The 22084-nt window shown below is 33.4% G+C and overlaps 1 protein-coding gene across 1 annotated transcript in view; it reads right to left on the bottom strand.

The window, feature by feature from the left end:
- The window catches only part of VWDE (von Willebrand factor D and EGF domains), a 59036-nt gene that overhangs the window by 9630 nt on the left and 27322 nt on the right, over positions 1 to 22084 (bottom strand). Inside the window, exons 13-26 of the mRNA XM_045508444.2 lie at positions 20482 to 20618; positions 17621 to 17776; positions 17388 to 17492; positions 15735 to 15849; positions 13851 to 14101; positions 12690 to 12909; positions 11227 to 11364; positions 8244 to 8384; positions 5121 to 5675; positions 3634 to 3729; positions 3457 to 3552; positions 2362 to 2457; positions 1678 to 1773; positions 336 to 431 (exon numbers count right to left, since the gene is read on the bottom strand). Of these exons, the coding sequence (XP_045364400.2) occupies positions 336 to 431; positions 1678 to 1773; positions 2362 to 2457; positions 3457 to 3552; positions 3634 to 3729; positions 5121 to 5675; positions 8244 to 8384; positions 11227 to 11364; positions 12690 to 12909; positions 13851 to 14101; positions 15735 to 15849; positions 17388 to 17492; positions 17621 to 17776; positions 20482 to 20618 (2298 nt within the window). The remainder of the gene's footprint in view (positions 1 to 335; positions 432 to 1677; positions 1774 to 2361; positions 2458 to 3456; positions 3553 to 3633; positions 3730 to 5120; positions 5676 to 8243; positions 8385 to 11226; positions 11365 to 12689; positions 12910 to 13850; positions 14102 to 15734; positions 15850 to 17387; positions 17493 to 17620; positions 17777 to 20481; positions 20619 to 22084) is intronic.

Genomic DNA, 22084 nt, shown 5'->3' with positions numbered 1-22084 from the left:
TAGACTGACTGTAAATCAAACATTTTTGCTGAGAGGGCAGCAAAAATGACACCATTTCACATGAAAGACCGCAAGAGAACTTTGCTTATTTGTTTCAACAACTTGGTCCTACAAATGTGCTATGGTTGTGACAAGGTTTTTTATTCAACGTATGTTGAATAAATAAACATTTTGCATAATAACTCATGTATTTCTATGAGCTAATCATTTGGTGACCAAGACTGCAACATCGCAAGAAATAGAAGAAATAGCATCTTCCTCCTTGAAACTTGTCAGAGCTCTGTTTACGTCTAACTTTCCCTTTGCCTTTATGTTTATAAAGAAAGAATAATTACCATTTTGACACCGTGCACCAAAGAATCCATTTGGACAGAGGCAAGTGTTTGGCTTGTTACAGGAACCACCATTGAGGCAAATGGGGTCACACAAAGCTAATGAACAGCAGGAGGGAGAAAGACCATAAAAGTTTTATTATTTAAAAAATGAAAGCTGCACTGAAGTACAAAATGGTGCATAATGAAATATTTTATTTTTACTGCAAGTAAAATCCATAACCTATAATTAATTAGACTTTGCCAAACATAAGAGGGGTGAAATAACTGGTTAATAGCTTTGCAATTCTGTTCATTAAGTTTACAAATATTACTAAGCCAAGAGTGTGGAGGCTATGATTAGAATTCAGAATGCCCTTGGTAAGCTGGAAAAAATGATTGGAAGTTAGGAGAAGGCAATTCAACAGCACAAGCAGGATAATGTGTAATCTGCTCAAATACATGTGGCCACATGTACCTCTTTATGTCTACTTCCCAAGTCAAATATGAACACTGAACTCAAGTCGTACCACACTCAACAACATTCTTTGTTTTTCCTTCTTTACCTTTCTTCCACTTTGAAAGTCACCCTCCATACCATTTTTCAACCCAGATTTTACCAATTCTCCAAAGTCTACACAATTTTCTTCCAAACTGCACTTGCTAGAATTAATCTCTCTTTTGTCTGCTTCCAAGGAACTGTGCAATTATTATATTACTTATTGTAACTCAACTTGTTTCACAGTCTTTTCTATAGTTGTGTCCATGTCCCCTTCACTAATGATCTATTTGAAATTGGGGCAAAAATCAAACTGATCTTTGTTTCCCCTTGCATCGTGCTTCACACATAGTTGTCAAGCTGTAAATGTTGAATTAAATTTATGTTGAGAAAAGTCATTAGATTACAGTGGATTAAATTAAACAGAGATAATTGCAAACACCACACTGCCAAAGAAGTAACCCTAATACTGTGTAAATAAATAAATACTGTGTTATGATGTCCACTTAACTCTTAGAATTGCATGAATGTTTAATGAAATAGAATGTCTGTGCTGTTTAAAAAAAACTTGAAAGAGACCTGAATATGCAGCACAGCTATGTTTCTCTCCACCATAAGACAAATAGATGAGGGAAAAATAAAGGCCAAAAAAGAAAGTATTGGTCGGGCTGGAATATACTCTGGCCTAATACAAGAAGAAAAAGAATGAAAGTGAGAGGGAGGGCTTTAAAAATCTTCTTGAAATAAAAACTTTATAATAAAAACTTGTCAGATTACTTTTATGCTTTTGGGTGCAAGTATTAGGACACTGGTGCATTTTAAATTTCTTTTAACTAATATATTTATTGAAAAATTTTCTGATTTTACCTGTGCTACAGGTGGGTCCATACCAGCCAGGCTTGCACTGGCAAACATCTGGTATAAGACATTCACCTCCATTTTCACAGTGCTTGTTACAAACCACTAAGATCATATGATAAAAATAAAAGAAAGATAAATTAGGCTTGGAATTGGTCATATTATTGGCTATTACCTATTTTCTTATAACTGCCAATAACATCATCTAATGAACAAGATCAGAAAGAAAAAGAAAAAGAAAAACAAATTATCTTTTGGCTTTAAATGGTTTCCAGTTTTCACTTTCAGTTATTTTTGCTGTTGTGGTTGTTAATAGAGATGGGGAAACCAGAAAACCATTGACCTGAATGGTAAACAGGAGTTGGCTATTTGGGAAAATTATTAGTTACTGATGAAAGTAATCATAGATGTAAATTAAATGAGATCAATATATATATATAAGCCAGCAAATTAGAATCCTTATTATCTCAAAAAAAATGTTCATGGATAAGGTCAAGAAAATAGTTGCTTCTAAGAACAAGCGTCTTTATCTTAGTACTGGCACCCAGTGGTATGCAAAATGGTAATCATCGTAATAAATCATGAAGGTATATTTTTTACCTAGGATTTGGGTTTATCTCAGTCAGCATTAAAGCAATCAACTGTCCAAAGGAGAAATTTCATTATATTAGACTGCAAAAGAGCTTTGCTTACTTGTTTCACATCTTGGTCCCACAAAACCATAAGGACAAGTGCAGAGATTTCCAGCCAAGCAGGTGCCACCATGTTGACAAGGTGGTCTACAGTGTTCTGTGGACACAGACTATGTTAAGTCAGTTCTTAATTAAGAAAAAGTCAGTTTTTATTTATGAAGCACAGTCGTAATAAAAACTTCTTATAAGAGCAATTTATAGAAAACTCAGTTCTATTTTAGCATGAAATTTAGTTCTGTGGGATTGACTAAGTGGCATTTTCACACTCTGAAAATGCCTACAACTCTTCAGCATGTTTTGGTTTATAAAACTTTCAGTTAACTGGGTGGAAATATACAATCTTAGGTTTCTTCTGAAAAATTAGACTTAGACTTATGCATTCCTGCTTTACAAATAGAACACTTCTGTATTTCCCTATGCTATTGATATTAAATGTTTCTATTAGTTAACTCTATATTTACTGTAATTTATTAATTTGTATCTTGCTTGGTCATGAAAACATTTAACGTGGCTCTCAGTTTAATAATTCTCTGCGTACAGTCTACTAGAATATTATTTTAAAAATAACAAATTTGTTTCTTGAAAACATTATCCATTTTAGGAATGCCATTTCTTAAACTCTCCACTTAAGATTTCAACCAAAGCAATAAAATTACATGGCTGTAGACATGTTTTTAAAAACCTTTTTTTAGGTTTCTTCTTACTACCTGATACCTTCTAATTATTTTGTATTTAACAGTTCCTTGGAACCATATTTGACAAGCTTTTCAATAAGCAGATGTCTTTGTTTGAAGCTAAAATATTTGTAGAGATATGGTTCCATAAAACTAAATCTCAAAAAAAAATTATTTCTAAATATACTTTTACCAAGGATGAATAAGCTGTTGTTCTTTGGCTCTCTGATTTTGTAAATTTGTTTTCAAAATCTTCAAATAAATTTTTTTAATAAGCATTAACAAACTTAGACTCCCTCACCAGCATTATTAAGTATATATTAATGTGTACACAGTAAAACTAAATTATCTTTTCAAAAGTTTTTAAAGAAAATATTGCTTTATTTTGGTTTTATTATTTGAATTTTATTTTGAATTATCACCTTCATCACAGGCTGCTCCACCATACCCTGGGGCACATTCACAAATGTTAGGCTTAATACATTTTCCATGGTTTTTGCAATCAGGATGGCATATAGCTGTATAAAATAAAATTCATGGTTTAGAAATATCAATTATCAATTAAATTCATTATGCAAACGAATGAATGCTATACCTACCAGTTTGGCAGTTAGAACCACTGTAGCCAGGTCTGCACTTGCATATGTTTGGGGCAACACACTCCCTGTTTCTTCCACATGGATGTCTACAAATGGCTGCAAAATCAAGTGGGAAAGGAAAGGCTGAACTGTAAATACACTATATGCACGTTGCCCATAGATTTAATTACAATGAAAGTAAAATTTCCTGAAATTTGAAAATTTTGACACCGCTATTAAACTATAACCACTACATATATCCAGAAAATTATTTTTCCGCTTATATTTGTTTTACTACTAGAATGACCGAGGTAAATGATTGATAGTGTAAGAAAAATGTATCATATGTGGTAATTAACTCCCATAGCAAAACTGATGTTGGAGATGGCTGCTAACCATAAATGGGATTACAGTCTTTCCAGAGCAATGAAATTTCAGATACTAATTAGGTAAATGTTGCTGAGTGGCAGGGATAGTCATAATGACAAAGAGCAAGACGCCAGGAACACATCATAAGCTTATAGGTTCGTATTCCTTAAGCTTGTCTAACAACCTGATATATTCTAACTATTAGGCATTGAACACTTCCTAAGGTAACTGAAATACATGAGGTTGTTTTATTTGTTAATAACTATGAGTTTTATATTACAAATATGTAAGTATTGAAGGTTATTATCATTATTCCTATAGAGAAAGGAAAAAACAAGGTTCCTCTCCGTAACTCTAGGTTCCTCTGGAGAACAAAGAAACACTCCAACAGCTCTGTTGCTTAAGTGGGTCTTAAATAAATCAAAACACAGACAAAACAAAACAGTAACAACGTAAGAGTATCAACAACAAAAAGTAGCTTCTACTTTGTCAAAGCCAGAAATTTGACTTGCATCAGAGAAAACAATGCTGATGATTGTGAAAAGAAGTGAACACTCCTTTCAAATTTAAAGTGATTCCCAATTTGTTTTATTCTCAAGGCTGGAGGAATTACAGAGTAACCTAGTTTATGCAAATAAGCAAATATGCCAGAATTAGTCATTTAAAGTGCTAAATGCCCTCTGTGAGCTGAAAACAATTCAGACCACAGTGTTATTCACATCTTATATTTTATCTCTAGCAGCTTAATGCCAGAAAAGTCAGTTAGCCCTGTAAGGCTCTGCTTTCTTGTCTATATAATGGGAAAAATAACACTCAATATCTGGGGTCCTTGTGGACTATATGACATAGTGATACAGAGTATTTCCACAGACCCTACAACACAGTATGTTCTCAGTGAATATATTTATAATGGATTATATAGCTATAATGCTATTTAATATTAATGTTATTAAAAAATTCAGAAATACCTGTTAATGTTTTTGAAATGTGAAGGGAATATACACAAATAATAAATAAATAGAAATTAGTGAACTGAATGGTGTAAACTGAAATTAATAAATAGAAGAACATATCTTCTTAATTACTTAAATGTGAACTAAATAGTTTTCTTTGTATCTTCTGAAGAATTTTCATACTACCTCTGCAACTGATACCATCCCCATAATATCCAAAGGGGCAGCGTCCACACTGGGAGTGACCATCTGTGGTTGGCACACAGGAAACACCAAGAAAGCAAGGGGATTCTGCACAAGTTGATATTTTGGTCGATCTAGGCTTTTCTGGCAAAATAGTGATGGCTCTAGTAAGTGATGATGCAAGTCCATTCTTATACTGTGTGTAACCTTGGGCAGACCTGTTGGTTTGAAAATTATACTCTCTTGCTTCTGTTTGGATGGTGCCCTGGATAACATCCTTTACTTTGCTGTGAGAACTGTTTTGGTTAATGCTTAAAGAACTATGGTTGTTTGTAGGAACTTCCAAATCCTGCAGACTGAGGTTTGTACTAAGGGTGTGATCTGCATGTTTAAAACTTGATATCTGATGGGAAATAGCCTTCTTTGAATGATTTATTCGAGTTGTAACTGATTTTAATGAAAAGTGTGAGATGTCGTTTGTTGTATCCAAGAACTTTTTGATAGTTGCAGGGCTGTGGATGAAGCTTGCACCAGTTGATGGTTGCTGCAAATTTATATCTAAACAACCGAAAAAGAAAAAGAAATATTAGTTAATAACATTTGTTAATATTCTGCTCTACCCATAGTATTTAATATTAGGTAATTCATTTCTTCATTTAATGTCTATTACATGTATAACACTATACTAAGAGCCATGCAGTAATAAGAAGTTATCACACACAGTTCCTGCCTTCAAGGAACTTATAATTCAAATATATTATAATATTTGAATACACAAGACACCACAAATTATTAAGCAGTATAAAAGTATTTGACTATAAAAATTAAAAAATTTTGCATTAAAAGACAAATAGATAAGGCAAGCCACAGAGATAAAAGGGGTAATTTCAAGTACATATTATGTAAAGGATCAGTGGCTGGAATATGCAAAGTACCCTTACAAATCAACAAAAAGGTAAAGTTATAAACAGATAATTAACAGAAAAGCAAATCTCAATGATTATTTGGGAAAAAACACAATTGAATAGATAAATTTTGGCAAGTTCTGTCCAGATAAGAGCAGTGGAACGATATAACTAAACAACGTTGAAGATGAGAAAACAGGGAAAGCTACACATATGAAAAGAATTTTAAATTATACAAGAAAACTACATATAATTTTATTTTTTAAAAATTTTTACATTTTTTATTGAGTTATAGTCATTTTACAATGTTGTATCAAATTCCAGTGTAGAGCACAATTTTTCAGTTATACTTGAACATACATATGTTCATTGTCACATATTTTTCGCTGTGAGCTACCACAAAATCTTGTATATATTTCCCTGTGCTATACAGTATAATCTTGTTTATCTATTCTGCATATGCCTGTCAGTATCTACAAATTTTGAACTCCCAGTCTATCCCTTCCCACTCCCCTCCCCCTTGGCAACCACAAGTTTATAAAGAATAATACATATAATTTTAAACTAAGAGTTTGAAATCTCAAGGAGATAAATGACTTTCAAATTATAAATGATTAAATTGACTGAAGAGGAGATAGAACAGATGATGGAAAAATTAGTATGAAAGAAATAGAGAAATAATCTAAAATCACCTCCTAAACAGGACAGCAGATCTAAAGGAGAAAAATTTATCAAATAATCAAGAAAGGGATATTTTAAAAACTGTTGCAACACACAAAAAGATGAAATATTTTATAAACATTTAATAAATACTTTATCAGAGTGGCATAATCCTATAGCCAATATTTATGAAAATATATAAAAATTTAAATGAAATACTGGCATTTCATTTAAATCAAATTAAATCAAGTGCAGCAGTTTAGTTACAGATTACTTCAGGATGAAACAGACTTGTATTTTAATTAACAATTACATTAAGGTATTAATGAAGAAAATAATGTAAAATAAAATGTTAAAAGCAACCTGATCCATCAATTTTTTTTTGTTAAAACATTCTGAAAAAATTAAGGAACCATTAATAGAAATTATACCAAGTAATGAGTGATGCTAATAAAGCATTTAATAAAATTTAAAATGTACTCCTGATTTAAAAGTAAGGAGAATTCTGAGAAAGCAATCAGTAAAAGGAAAATTCTAGCAGAAATCCACAGTGATATCATATTCAATGGTGAAACATGAGAATAATTCCCATTAAAAACATTAAGAAACAAAGCTATTCCACCCCTACACACTTTGCTCTGGAGGTCCCACCCACTACAATTGGAACCTAAATTTGAAAGCTGGGACATGCTGTTAGAGTGCTCAGGTTCACATTTCGCCTCTCTAATTTACAAACTCTGTAAATCTGAACAGATTACTTAACCCATCAATGACTCAGTTTACTCATCTGTAAAATGGAAATAAGTTACTGTATATATCTATTATGAGGATCGAATGAGATAATATATTAAAAATACTTGCCTAGTGCTGGCATATCATAAATATAGACTAAATTTTAGTCACTATAAGAAAGTAAATAAGAGAGACAAACTCATTGCAAAAAATATTATGGTTTACCTATAAAATTAAGAAGAGAATCAACTATAAAAAATAGTGTACTTAAGAGTAGTAAGGCAGCTGAATATGTGAATAACATTAAAATTAAGATAGCTTTCCTATATTGCAGTAACCAACAATGATGCCTTGCAAAAGGAACAAGCGGAATGATATCTTGCAAGATAATCAGCTGATACTACAGAAGGCAAAGGCATAAAGAAAGCTAATGAGAAATGTGCAAATTGTTATGAAGACAATTGTAGAGTATTACTGAATAAAACAAGAGTTACAAAGATAACACTACGAAGAGGGAAAGGCCTTATGAAAGAATGAGCTTCTCATACTTTCAGGGTTTGAGTAGATAATGGATGACCAGGGATTTATAGAATGCAAGTTTGAAATGATCACTTCCCACCATAAGCTTCTCTGAAATCACCTTAAGTAGTGATATAATTTGTTCATTGTATAACATGAATCATTTTTCTGGAGTATAAGCCAGAGGATTCAACAGATGTGCAAGAAAAAGATTACTTTGCAAACTGTATTTTATAATCTTAGGTGATATTCTGGAAAACAGATGAGATGTATTACTTGTCATTAGATTTTAACTAAGATCGTTACTTACTAAAGGCATATCCATTTGTTGGCCAAATATGCATCTCTGTCTGATTGGCATTTTTACTATCCTCTTTCTTAGTTACATTCTTGTCAGACCTTGTGAGAGCCACAGTATGTGTAGTAGAGTCATTTAAATGCTGTGTTTCAACTGTAAATTACACAATGAAAAGCAGGTCAGAATTAAACTGTTATAAAGCCAAAGCACTGTGAATAAGAACATATAATAAACTGTATTGAACTCCTTGCAAATTAGATCAGAGAACTATGTTAAATGTCACCTTTTTAGCAGATGCTTCTGTTATGGACTGAATTGTGTTCCTCAAAATTCATATGATGAAGCCCTAGCCCTAAATGTGACTGTATTTGGAAGTAGTTTTAAGGAATTAACTAAGGTTAAATGAGGTCATAAGAGTGGGGCACTAACCCTATAAGACTGTTGTCCCTAAAAGAGGAGGAGACACAAGAAGAATGCACACGTGAGAATACAGTGTGAAGGCAGCCATCTGCAAACCAAGCAGAGAGCCAGTGACCAACTCTGCAGGCAACTTGATCTTGAGCTTCCAGCTTCCAGAACTGTGAGCAAACGCATTTCTGCTGTTTAAGTCACCCAGTCTGCGGTATTCTGCTATGGCAGCCCGAGCTGCTCCTATAGTCACACTCACGTGCTCAGTGTCATTCCACAGAACTTTGTCCTTCACACTTATGTGTCTCTTTCCTCCACTAGTTAGCAACTTCAAGTATATTTGCTTTTATAGTCGTTGACTTGGAGCTTATAAACTAAGTAAACAACAACCAACAATTTAAAAAACTATGTTGTATTAACAAGCATCTTCCTAAAATACACAAATGTCTCTAATGGAGTTAAGAAACCTATTAGTCACTCTTGTGTAATGGAATTTGGTTCAACTTGCTTTCCTCTCAAGTTCCACTTGATAAAGGTCCTATTGAGAGAATGCGCCATTGTTTGGAAAAGACAGACGTGAGATCACTTTAGTGCATAGAATGGATGGTTGAGTATTGGGGACTGGATATTGAGGGGGAAATGTGAGTAGCTGAACTGGTGGGGAATTCCCTTCCCCATCCTGCACGGTGCTCCTCAAAGTGGTTACCTCCAGTGCTAGACAGGCCCGGCCCAATTCGAAGCACAAGGTGATACTATGTCATTAATATGTATTCTTCACCAAAATAGGTCTCGTTTGCTTGATAATACCAGAGATAGAATTCTTAGACACTGACTTCTATAATTTGCTTTTCTCTTTTAAGTTTTTAAAGTGTTGATGTTCACCAATTTTTTTGCTCTTTTCTTCTAAGTGTTATCCCTGGGAAATGTCATCCGTAACTGATGACCTAAGAATTACATCTTTAATGTAACCTTCCCTCCTGAGCTCCACTTGGATATTCCACAGTCACCTCGGTGGTGAATTTATTATCTCTTCTCTCCCAAACTATTCTTCCTTATATTTCATGTGTGTCTTAGCTTGAGCTGCCATAAAAAAGTACCACAGACTGGGTGGTTTAAACAACAGGAATTTAGTTTCTTACCGTTTTGGAGGGTGGTAACTCCAAGATCAAGGTGCAGACCTGTTTGGTCCCTGGTGAGAGAGTTTTCTCCCTGGGTCCCAGACAGCAGCATTTTGCTTGTGTCCTCACATGGCAGAGAGAGTGAATTCTTTGGTGTCTCCTCGTAAAAGCACACTAATCCTATGGGATCAGGGCTCCTCCCTATGACCTCCTTCAACCCTATTTCCTTACTCCAAATACAACCGTAATCTGGGTTTGAGTTTCAATGTATGAATTTTGGGAGGACATAATTTAGTACATAGCAATGTAAATGCCAATTCTGCCCACTCAATTTGCCTAAACCAAGCACTTAAAATTTAGTAACTCTCTCACCATGATAATCCCAAATCACTGAATAAATACTATCAACTTGCTTCTTTTTTTTCTTTTATTGAAGAATAGTTAATTTAGTGTTGTGGTAGTTTCAGGTATATAACACAGCGACTCAGCATTTTTGCAGATTATACTCCATTATAGATTATTACAAGAAAATGGGTATGATTCCCTGTGCCATGCAGTATATCCTTGTCACTTGTCTGTTTTATATATAGTAGCTTGTGTCTGTTAATCCTAAACCCCAAATTTGTCCCTCCCTCCTTCCCTCTTTCTTTTGGTAACCACAAGTTTGTTTTCTGTATCTGTGGGTCTGCAGAAGCAGACTCAGCTTGCTTCTTTAGTGTCTCTTTCATCCATCATCTTCTCATCTTAGGTCAGAATATCTTTATATCTTTCCTATGTCTGTAATATTGTCTTAAATGCTTCTTTGTACATTTACACTTGCACAATTCCTTACCTGCAAGTGGTCCATCCTGCACGCTGCTTTAAGTAGACTTTCTCAGATGTAAACCTTATCCTGTTCCTCATCGTTTGTCAGGGAGTTGTCCACTGCGTACCCCTGCTGCTCTTGTAGCAGCCCCCCTTCCTCTCTATTCTAAGCGCACTGAATTACTCACAGGGCCCGAGGTGTGCTGTGATGTTACTTGCCTCTGTGCCTTTGCTCATGTTGTTTCCTCTGCCTACAATGAAATGCTTTTCTCTTTCTTGATCAGATACATCAAATTTAGCGGTAATGATACTTCCTTTTTAAACCTTTGCATTATCCCTCCAGAGGGGCATGATTCCCTGTGTCGTATTCCTCTCCCTCTAGGCACTTCTATCAAAAGACACAGAACATTATACTGAACTGTGACTACTTGTCGTATTTCCTGCTATTATGCTCAAACCTACTTGGTCAGAGGATACATCTTATACATGTCTACATCCTCTGCATCTAGCTTAGTGTATGACCCTGAATGAATGCTGAATACGAGAGAAAATGGAATTGAGTGATTTGAAGTAATTAAATGCAGCAAAAAACGAAAACAAAAACAAACCTCAAAAACCCAAAAACAGAAAACAAACATTTCATGGCAGGAAATAGGAACTTTTACCGTGACATGTTTTTCCATCACCATAAAGTCCTTTTGGACATGAACCACAATGATAGGAACCAAAAGTATTGAGGCACTCTGCTCCTGGAAAGCAAGGCCCTGATTCACACTCATCAACATCTTCCTGGCAGTTTTTGCCTAGATAAAATATAGATCGAGAGTTCAAATTATTCAACTTGCAAAACACTATATGTCAAATCAAAAGCTCATTATTTGATTTCTTTTACTCTTTATGGTCCTGGTAACTCCCCAAAAGCTGTCATATATAGAGAGAAGTGTGCTGCTTTTAAAATTTACTTTATAATTAAACATTAGGTCATTAATTAGATTCTATTTAACAATAAACGAGACCCTACAAGTTTATAAGATTTTCCCTATAAATAAGACTTAAGAAGGACATTAATATGTTAAGACAAAAATGTCCATATGATAGTAGTAATTTCTATTTTGTTAAAAAATTCAGTATTTTTTAAGAAGTTATTAGAAAGATTGTCTACTTAGCTTAAGAACAACTTAGTCCAGTTATTGTATTGGCTGTAAAAATCCATGAACATTTTGCAATGTTCCAGTCTTTCCTCAATAAAGTTTTTTCAGATGAAGTGTTGCTCTTGGAAATGTTTAACAACTTATTTGATGAATACATTCACAGTCGTTAATGATGGTAGCCCCTATTATACTAAAATCCATGAAGCAAACTACATTTGCATTCTTTCAAATGTGGTCTGTAGCAAAGTAGCCCCAAATAATAACATTTTTATTTTAAAATGCTGGAGAAAATTAGAGGACACCTAAATATCCTGCTTAGTTCCATTATAATGTTAAAATAGATGCCTTCAAGGAAAATATCAGCTTCAATATCTGCATATTTACTTATTTAATATTTATATCTGTTTTAATTAAAATATTGGTATGAGATTTTTTAAAAATCTTGGGAGGCTAAAGGTTGTCAGTCATATACTTATTTGGGGTTTCTAGAATCAGATATTTTAGGATAATTAATGAGTTAACAAATATTCTAACATTTCATTTGATTTCAACTCTAAAGATCATGATATTTTTAAATTAATGAATTGTCAATAAAATTTCTCTTAAATGATAATGTTCTATTTCCCATAGCAAATAGCTTTATTATTCTACATTATATTTCAGTATTAATATATTTAAATACATTTCTACCTACCCAACATAGATAGAAATGTTTAGAAACCTGCAAAATACAATACAGACATAAAATATTGTCATTCAAATTATAAAAATGAGTGAAATTATAAGAGTATATGTAAAAAAAGGATATGGATACCAAATGTGTTTGTGATGAGTTTTACTAAGATTTAAAAATGTGCATTAAAATCTTTAAGACCATACATTTGCTTGACTAATGTGTAGATTACATGGGAAGCTAAGGAGCTTTCCTTTTGAATTTGTTCATATCCTAATTTCATTCATGAGGAACCAAAACTTACCTTTGAGCTCAGGTGGACAATCACAGGAATAACTGTGAAAACCACTAATGCATCTGCCAAAGCCACAGGGGTTTGATTGGCATTCAGTGATATCCACTTCACAAAGACTGCCCTGAAAACCAGGCAAGCAGACACACAGGTACGCCCCACTTCCTGGAGGAAATTTAGTATCAGACACACATGATCCCCCATTCAAGCAATCACAAGACTTCACAGTCACCTGTAAAAGAAATAAAAAGTAAATGTTTTATTTTGTCATAAAATTTATGTCCCAGAAACCATGATAGGCATGTATATTTATGTACAAGTAGGACCAGATTACTTGTTTTGCAAAAAAACAAAAAAACTATATATGTATATATTTAATGTAAAATAGTATTTTAAAAGGCAGTTTAATACAGCAATTATGACCACTAAAGAGCATTGGCAAAATATAAATGCTAGGGATACATTTTTAAAATGTTACAAGATGATCAATTTCTATCATGTAGGCAGAACAACTGGAAAAAAAATCCTTAAATTGGACAGCAGTTGGTCACCTGACTTATTCCAAAATCTAGCAAGTAAACAATCACTTGAATTATCTAGTTAATATGACATAGTACACAATTGTCCTTCATGCCATTACTTTTCTGTGAGAGTGTATCCTAAGTTTCAAGTGAATGTAGGACACAATGAAAGTGAAAGAAAATACAGTTTGCAACTAGTTATTTCCAATATTTGTAATCTTTTATTGAACTATAGTTGACTTACAAAATTGTGTTAGTTTCAGGTGTACAGCAAAGTGATAATATTTATAATCTTGACTTCTAATTCAGATTCTTTCACTTGAAAGAAAAGGACATAATTACCGATCTTAGGTTTGTCACAGATCTTTCATGGAGATGGACATGAATTCACTCTTTATCTTTAGTTAGTTAAGTTAGTTACAGAAGAAAGTGGTCTAGGAATTAGTAATTTAAATCCATGCTCTGAAGTTGAGACTTTCTCTAAGGTTTTAAATTCTTGCAAAAAATATTCAAAATTTTGGCAGTTTAATTTTCCAAGAAATGTTTAATTATTTAGTTCCTCTTGACAAATTAAGAATATAAATTATATTTTAAATTTAAAATTGTTACTACTACTGTTAATCAAGCAGCATTTATGAATTATAAATATTACCTCAATCATGACTCTAGTTTCAGCATTGCAGTCATCATTAACCAGGAGGGTAAATTTCTGGGGAGTTTGTGACTCTGTTTTCCATTTAAGAAGTCCTGCAGAGGAAACATTTGCTCCTTCAGGACCAGAATCCAAGGTAAAATGGATGTCAGAGCCTTCTGGATCAAAAGCCATGAACTGGTACATAAAGTTCTCTCCATAAAACGTCTGTAATTTATCTTGTGGTATTTGAATAACGGGGGGTTGGTTTTCTGTAACAGAGAAAACATTTACTTTTGTACCTGTGTGGAAAAGGAAAAGGAAAAGTATAATACTGAGAACTCCAACTGAGGCAGACATTTTGATAAAGTTTGAACTCTTCTAAAATTTCCATTACCTGCTTTCATTTGTTTTTTAAAAAAAATTCCAAATAAATTAAATTTCCTTCTTAGGAAATGTAAAACTGACAGGTGCAAGTCTCCAGGCTTTGCTATGAGAGTGTAAAAGCACTTTGGATATGGCATAAAATACGTAAGTACGTTTGCATTGCCCAGACTAGATGCACCTCCTCTTCTGCCTGAAATTACTTCTCAGTGTCGACCATCTTGCTTCTTGCTCTCTCACTCTTTCTTCTTGGCCAGCTATTCTTTTCAGCTTTACTTTCGCCCTTACACCTCCTTTTCTCTATCCTTACTATCCAAGACTGAATTATTCATTTGACTCTCTGAACCTTTCCTCACTATACCTGCCTCCCTAGTTTATAATAATTGGGAGCCACTTAGACATACCAAGTCAGATTGGCAGTGGTCCTTTTAGTGTCCAAGCTGACACACTGGAATGTGAGCTATTCAGGGTATGTGGCTATAACAGTGCACAGAGCTTCCTTTATGCTCATGAAATGATTAAAAACATATTTTTACATTGCCATATTAAAAAATGCCCCCCTCCTTACCAGCTGGCTTAACAGATAGAAAGAATAGCCTTTTTCTTTGCACTGAGCACACACTGCTTGCGTCGACAAACCACTGATGGAAGAAACCGTAGTTTTGGCTCCCATTCTGCCCCTGTACATCCCTATACTATGTACTGATTTTAACTTCCTCACCTCTCAATATGAGGGGCTTGGAACAGGTAATTCAAGACCCCTTATGTCTTTGAACATTGTGACTCTATGATGAATCAGTCATAACAAAGCTATTAAAACCAGAATAAACGTAAAAAACAATTCAGAAATTATAGTGTGTTTCTCTTGTCTCTTGCACTAAATTCTTTCCCAAATTCCCACTATCTTCCCATAATATCCCATGAGCAATGAATCATCTGACATGGAGTCTAACACAGTAATGAAACTTGCACATACAGTAACATATATAATGATATTACAAAGCACTGTGTAAATATAAGGTTTTATGACTCCTTAGGTAAAATTACAAGGCACCAGGGAGTAATTATAGCTTGTTGTATCTTATGATGTCTGGTCTTATGACTGAGGAAAAAGAATGTGAGGAACACCTATGTGGAATCATGCACAGCTGTATTTAAGGAAGGGAAGAAATTATATGGATCATGATTATAATTTGGCATTTTTGAGGTGGAACAAAGTATCCAGAAATCATCCATACCCAAAATTATACTCACAGAGTCACAGAATGGTAGGGCTGGATTTGTATTCCTTATCAAATATTAAAATAAAAATACCATACCCTATTGTACTATAATCATACAGATTATATAAACTAAAAACATTTCATCTTACATTTCCTTTCAACAAAGTAAATTATTCAGTTAGGGAAAATCCTAAATTACTTGTGTTCATCTTAAACACATTTGTGTACCTCATGGTTTAAAATTATTTTAAAAATCATCTTGTAGAGGAAATATTTGGATTAAAAAAGAATAACTTACTTTCTAAAAATGACCAAGTAAATTTTGAAATTTCAGGTCTACAAATCGAACAAAGGCTGGTAGGATTTTTATCCCCTTCAGTGTAGCAGAATCCATCAATAAGGCAAACATTTTCCTGATGGAAATTTTTTAAAAAGGAAAACATCAATCAAGATAAAACTGTAGTTAGTGTTTAGGAAAAAAACCGCAGTGTACATAGAAGGATAGTAGCATGTAAGTTGATGATTCCAGTGAATGCATTTTACAAATCTGTTTTGATTGGGAAACCTTTTTTCATGTGTCCTGATCATAAATGCATGTTAGAAAACAAATAATTTACTTCATGTGTAAATACGTATGGAACTGATCAACATGGAAGGAGTAAGAAAATACATATAATAGCATCTCTGTGCAGAATTATAATTGATAGCTTATAAATAACATGGAGGAAAACACCTCTTTTCTTTTTGTCTTTTCACTGCTAAACTCATGCTAGAATTGTTTTATATGTAAAGATATTAAAAAGACTATTTTCCTTTGCACATCTAAGTATCACGTTAGTTCATAGTTATCCTCCCTACTTCTCAGAGACCACAATGTCCTCTGAACATGGAAAAACTAAACCAGATCCATGGCATACTTATCCATACTTGATAATGGATATCAATACACAAAATAGTGGAGAGAGGTGCTGATATGCAAAGAAATAATCCTAAACGTAGCGATTTTTAACCTGGGAAGAAGACCAACTTTTGTTCAGGATATGTAAACTTTGCTCACTTTAACAAATCTCTTTTGACATCACTTGGAACATAGCACATAAATAAGAACAAAAGAGTCCCAAGAGGTTAAAATAATTCCGAATAGCAACATTTTAAAAGTAAATATTGTAGGACATGTGGAAATGTAATATGTGGGAGAAAATAAAAATCAAACAACTTCTCAAAAACAGAAATTTCTTATTGATATGATCTGATTACTAGTCTCAAGGAAAAAAGATTTAAAAATTTAAAATAATAACAATTTTAATTTCCATATACATAAATATTATTTGATATACTTTTAAAGAGTCAAGTGATATTATATCCATGGTATCAGTAAAATCAGCAACTGATATGTGAAAGAAACCTGTTGATAAGCTCGGTAGACTGGATATATGTTAAGAGGTTTGAGGGGGAAGAGTCAGCTCAGGGTGCACTGTTCTGCAGTCCCTCAAGTGGTAGGAGATTATTTGCTTGGTTCAATGATCTCAGTTGCCACAAGAAACTTCCTGTAAAAGTGTTAGCCTCTCACATTTTACTAACTCTATCCAAACGCATGTCATTTGCCACAAAGAAGACTGAGTAACCATAAAGTGATATTCTATTCGAAAATCACTATTAATATTGAAAAATGTACATAGGAATGGAAAATCAATCTGAACCTACTCCTTTTATTTTTTAGGAATAAACAGCCTCCGACTTCAAAATTTTAAAGGTAGACACCTCTTCTTTGTGTTTTCAACAAGAGTAGTGGACAGAGGGACAATTTTGATTACCTTTGCATAAACTTGAGGAAGGCTTTTCTCTATTAGTATTTCTGATATGAAAGTGAAAACCCACATTAATATGCCAACAGCATGAGAAACGAAAATACCTATGATGTAAATGTGAAAATAATTGGAAAGATACATACCTTTATAGTACATGAGTCCTTTTCCTGGAGACCACAAACTTGACAAGCCCCATCATATATGGTCATTAGTTTGGGATTACTAAATTTATAACCATCATTAGATACCTGTAAGATGGATATAGTTCCATAATAAGCTAATTTGTTCTAAGTGTAGTTTCACAAATTCATTATGAAATTTTAATACCTAAGTATTCACTTTGTTTATAAATATGAGTCTGTCTTTTCTCTTTTACCTTTAATTGCCACTTCACAATTGGCATCTCACCCATCAGATGCATGGTACCAGACTGCTCAACATCAGTGGGCAGCTGACAATCAACAGTCCTGCTATTTTGAAAAATAGTATGTGCATAGACGGCTTCTCCAAGGATCCATTTACTGTTATTGTACTGAAGGCATAATGAGAAAGCAATTAACCTCTGTTAGATTATGGAACTACTTTGATAGTGAATTACATATAATCAAAATACAAATTTTAAAATACATGCCTGGTATAATGGAATATATAATGAATAAAATGTGACACCAACAATGAGTTTTATTCAGAATAATGAAAAACATATGCATCATAATTTGATGTAAACAGCTTCTAATGACTCACGCATTTCTTGTGGGCTCAAATCAAACCAATATTGGCCATATATGATGAGTCACTATGCAATGAGTTTTGCAGCAAGAAGAAACATTTGATTATATAGTTGACAGCAGACTGATTTTCTGTTCAGAAAATCCTTCGTTTCTCTTGCTCCTATCTTGCCTTAAAACTGCCCTTTTTTGCCTCCATCTACATGGTTCTCATAGGACCTCTCAATGTTCTTATATGACCCACCTCCCGACTACACTTGGCTTGTCCAGGGGTGGACCTAAGCCAAACCGATGCTTCAAATACTTAGGATATTTTAACTTTGTATCAGAGTGGATGTTGGTCCAGTCTGCCTCTGGTGGCTTTAACTGGAAGATAAAAAATTATGGAGCTGCTGGCGGCCATGTTTTTCACTATGTGGAGAAAGCTCATTATCTAGTGAAAGGGAAAAATGAAGTCCACAAAGAAAGAAAGCAGAACTGTGACAGACAGATACACACATACACAAATACAGACATACTGAGTGTTTGTGGTGTTCGAGTCCTCAGTTTAAGACTTTGCCTGAGAATTCAGAAACTACATTCTTTTCCTCATTCTGTGAAAAAATGCACTATCCTCATAATAGATATCATTTTTGCTCAAGCTAATTTAAATAAATTCATGTATCCTGAAACTAAATAAATTCTAACCAATTCACCCTGTTTAATAACTCATTGGCATATTATTCTTGATTTACAGTTTAAGTGCTGTTTTTCAGCATTGAAATGCATTGGTGTCTAAAGAAGAAAAGCAAGAGTAATTTTCTGGGTACTGGTAACTACAAAGAAAACTAAAAGAATGTATTTTATTACCAAAATTTAAATTTAGATTTTTAAAAAATTTATGGCTGTAGAATGTTATTTCTTAGAAATGGAAAGGAGCAGGCTGATGCTTCAATATGGTTAGTCAGCAGGAAAAAGAAAAGGAAGGCAAGAACACCCTAGTCTGTGGCTGGTAGAAACTATCCTGCTGAAAGAGTGAGCACCAGAATAAATCTCCATATTTGAGGGGGTATGTAGTCTGGGCTGAGAGATACACCAGTGGTTCCCCTCCAGCAGAGGGGACTGGTAACAGTGTCTCAGTGTAGTCATGACACTGACACTTAGATGAGTGCAGTGTCTCTTGGTTTCGTGTGCTGAAACAAAACTTCAGGCAATGACTGGGAATACAGGGGCTATTTCCACCCCTTTCTTTGGAAAGCCTACGCTAAATGTGGAATAAACCACCCAAATAAGTATATAACTAAAATCAACTAAAATCAGCCAGAATGTGATGGAAATTTAAAATGGAATACAAATATTAAAAAATAAATCTAACTGTATCACAAATAAAATACATTAACACTCTGAACAGGGTAGGAAAGAAAATAGCTAATCTGGGTAAGTTTGGTTTTGGCTAGTGAATATATTTTCTTTCTTTCTATAGTTCTGTATAGTGTTAGAGAATCCCAGATGTACTCTTTATTTATCAGATATTTGGAGAAAGGAAGCAGTATGAGAAAAAATATTACAGCAAAAAATGTTTCTTAAAGTAAGTACAAAATGTACTTTCCAAGAGAATATAAACGTATGAAGTTCCCTGTTGACAAATCACTTAATTGTAATGTGATGTCATATGGTTTATTCTGCCAAGAACAATATAATGACTATTCTCGAGTAATACTGAAGTGATGAAATTATACATACATTTTCTATTGTCTCATTATTTCATTGGGGTTAAAATATTTCATGGCTCATTTAGAAAGGCTCTGCTCATAAAATCTTGAAATAAGCATACTTCTTGTGTATAACTATTTGATAAAGACACATACTAAAGTTATCTCCCTCTTAAATTCTCAATCTCATAATCAGTTTAGAGACATAGTAAAAAGAATGCTAAAAATATGATTTATACTGTTTTAAGTTTTCAGCTTATCCATGTAATAAGAACTTTCTAAATTCAAAGCACTTTCCTTAAAACAAATTCCCATGTGAATAAAGGTATACCCTGTAAATAATCATAAAAAATAAGATATATTTTGATACACTAATGTTCAAACTGAATGATCATGTCTGACTTTTGTGGCCTGAAGAAAGAAAAGCACATTTGGTTTGTAAGAGGAAATTGTTCATTTCTCTATGTCCTATAGTTCATGTACAGTGTCTTAGATAAAGATGGCCTCCATTCTTTCTGAATTTACATTTCAATAAATACAGAAGCTTACATATCAAATTTGATATTATTTTAATTTCTTACTATAGCTGAAATAGTGAGCCAATACCTCAATAAAAATGATATAAAACAGTTTAATACAGTTAACAAATAAGGAATCTTTAAGGTTAAGCAACTTAATAATTTTCCTGCTCAGCTCTCTGAGAGGATACAACATCCTTTGGGATAATCTTGCCTAATTGATACTCCAAATTAATCTAAGATAAAATCAATCTGACTAACTCATAAACTTAGTTGTTTTCACCACTATAATTAACATACCTGCAGTTTAGTCACCTCACATTTAATTGAAGGCGATTCTTTGAAGCCTTGACCAAAAACTCTCACCATCATACAGTCATGTTTTCGAATATCACAGAATCCAGCATTTTCAAGTTCTATAATTTCAGGAATCCTGTCTTTGGAAGAAAAGATTAAAAACTAGGACATATCTTCTCTACTTCCAGAAAAAAAGCTAATTATTTTCAAGACTAAAATTAAAAGCATATGCAACATAGTATTTTAAAGTCTACCCCAAATATTAATTAGCACATTAATTAAACTATTACATGTTAAGAGTAATCTGATATTAAAAGAAGTGTTACCTACTATTCAAACCAATAAAAATAGCTTTACAGATACCACCAGTGCCTAATTATACAGGTTTATTTAATGTTTCAATAATATTTCATATGAAATAAGTACAAGTATTAACAAATTACTACTACAATGGCCTATGTTTTGGTTTTGCCATTTTGGTTTGTGTTATGGAGACAGTTTATAGAAAAAAAAACCTTTGTAATAAGATAGTCTAGTTAGTCATGCAATGTATTAAAATTTTTAAAAAAATCTTCATTTAAGCTTTAGAAAACAATTATCAAACTTTGGGCATGCTGTTGTTCCAGTATTGCTGATACTTTATCATTGCTATCCTACATACTACCATTATCTTAGGTGTACTTCTCAGAAAAAAATTTCTTTTGGCAGTCAGAATTAACTGACCTTCACATGGTTACATCTGTGGTTCTGGTTTTGGTAAGATCATTCACTATCTCTATCAGCAAGATCTGTTTGTCAAAATAGATAAATGCAATATAAAAGTAATCGAGTCTTTTGTCTAAGTATTGGCAAAATTTAGGTGAAATAGCTTTACTAGCGGTAGGATATAAAAATCCTAAATTATGTGTATTCAGAACCCTAAAATATTTATGAAAATTAAAAAAAAATGTTTCTCTTTCCTATATTTAACAAACGTTTATTGAACAACTGCTGTTTTTCTGGTGTTATTCTGGAGATTGGAGATGTGGTAATAAACACAACAAAGTCCTTGACTTCACATAACTTACATTCTAATATGAGAAGACAAAAATAAGCAAATGAAAAAATAAAGTAAACCATGTAAGGGTTTTCAAGGCAATGAAGAAAAAATTTATTAACTCTGTTAAGGAAGATAAAAGCCATGGGGTTGTGTGAGAAAAACCATTTTATTTAAAATGGAAGGATTCTCTGATAATATGATATTTGAATAGAGAAGGAAGTTAGTCATAAATATATGTGATAGAAGATTGCTCTGCAGGGAGAGGGAGCCATAGTGCAAAGGTCCTGAGGTAGAAGCAGGCTTGCCCTTTTTGAGCAAAGCAACCACTGTGAATACTGGAAGGTAATTACTGGAGAGAAGGAATACTGGAGAGAATGGTAAATAAATTCAGTGAGAGAGGAGTCTCAGATTATATACGATCTTCTAGGCCATGGTAGGGCCTGTGAATTTTACTCCTAAGATGAAAAGCCAATAGAGGGACTTAAGCAGAGGAGTAATATGATGTGACTTGCATCTCCAAGGGAATCACTTTAGCTGCTGCATGGAAAAAAAAACTGAGAGAATCTA

Source organism: Camelus bactrianus, chromosome 7, assembly GCF_048773025.1.
Source record: "Camelus bactrianus isolate YW-2024 breed Bactrian camel chromosome 7, ASM4877302v1, whole genome shotgun sequence".
Taxonomy (NCBI): Eukaryota; Metazoa; Chordata; class Mammalia; order Artiodactyla; family Camelidae; genus Camelus; species Camelus bactrianus.
Note: the sequence above shows the minus strand (reverse complement) of the source record. Positions and strands in the feature narration are given on the sequence as shown.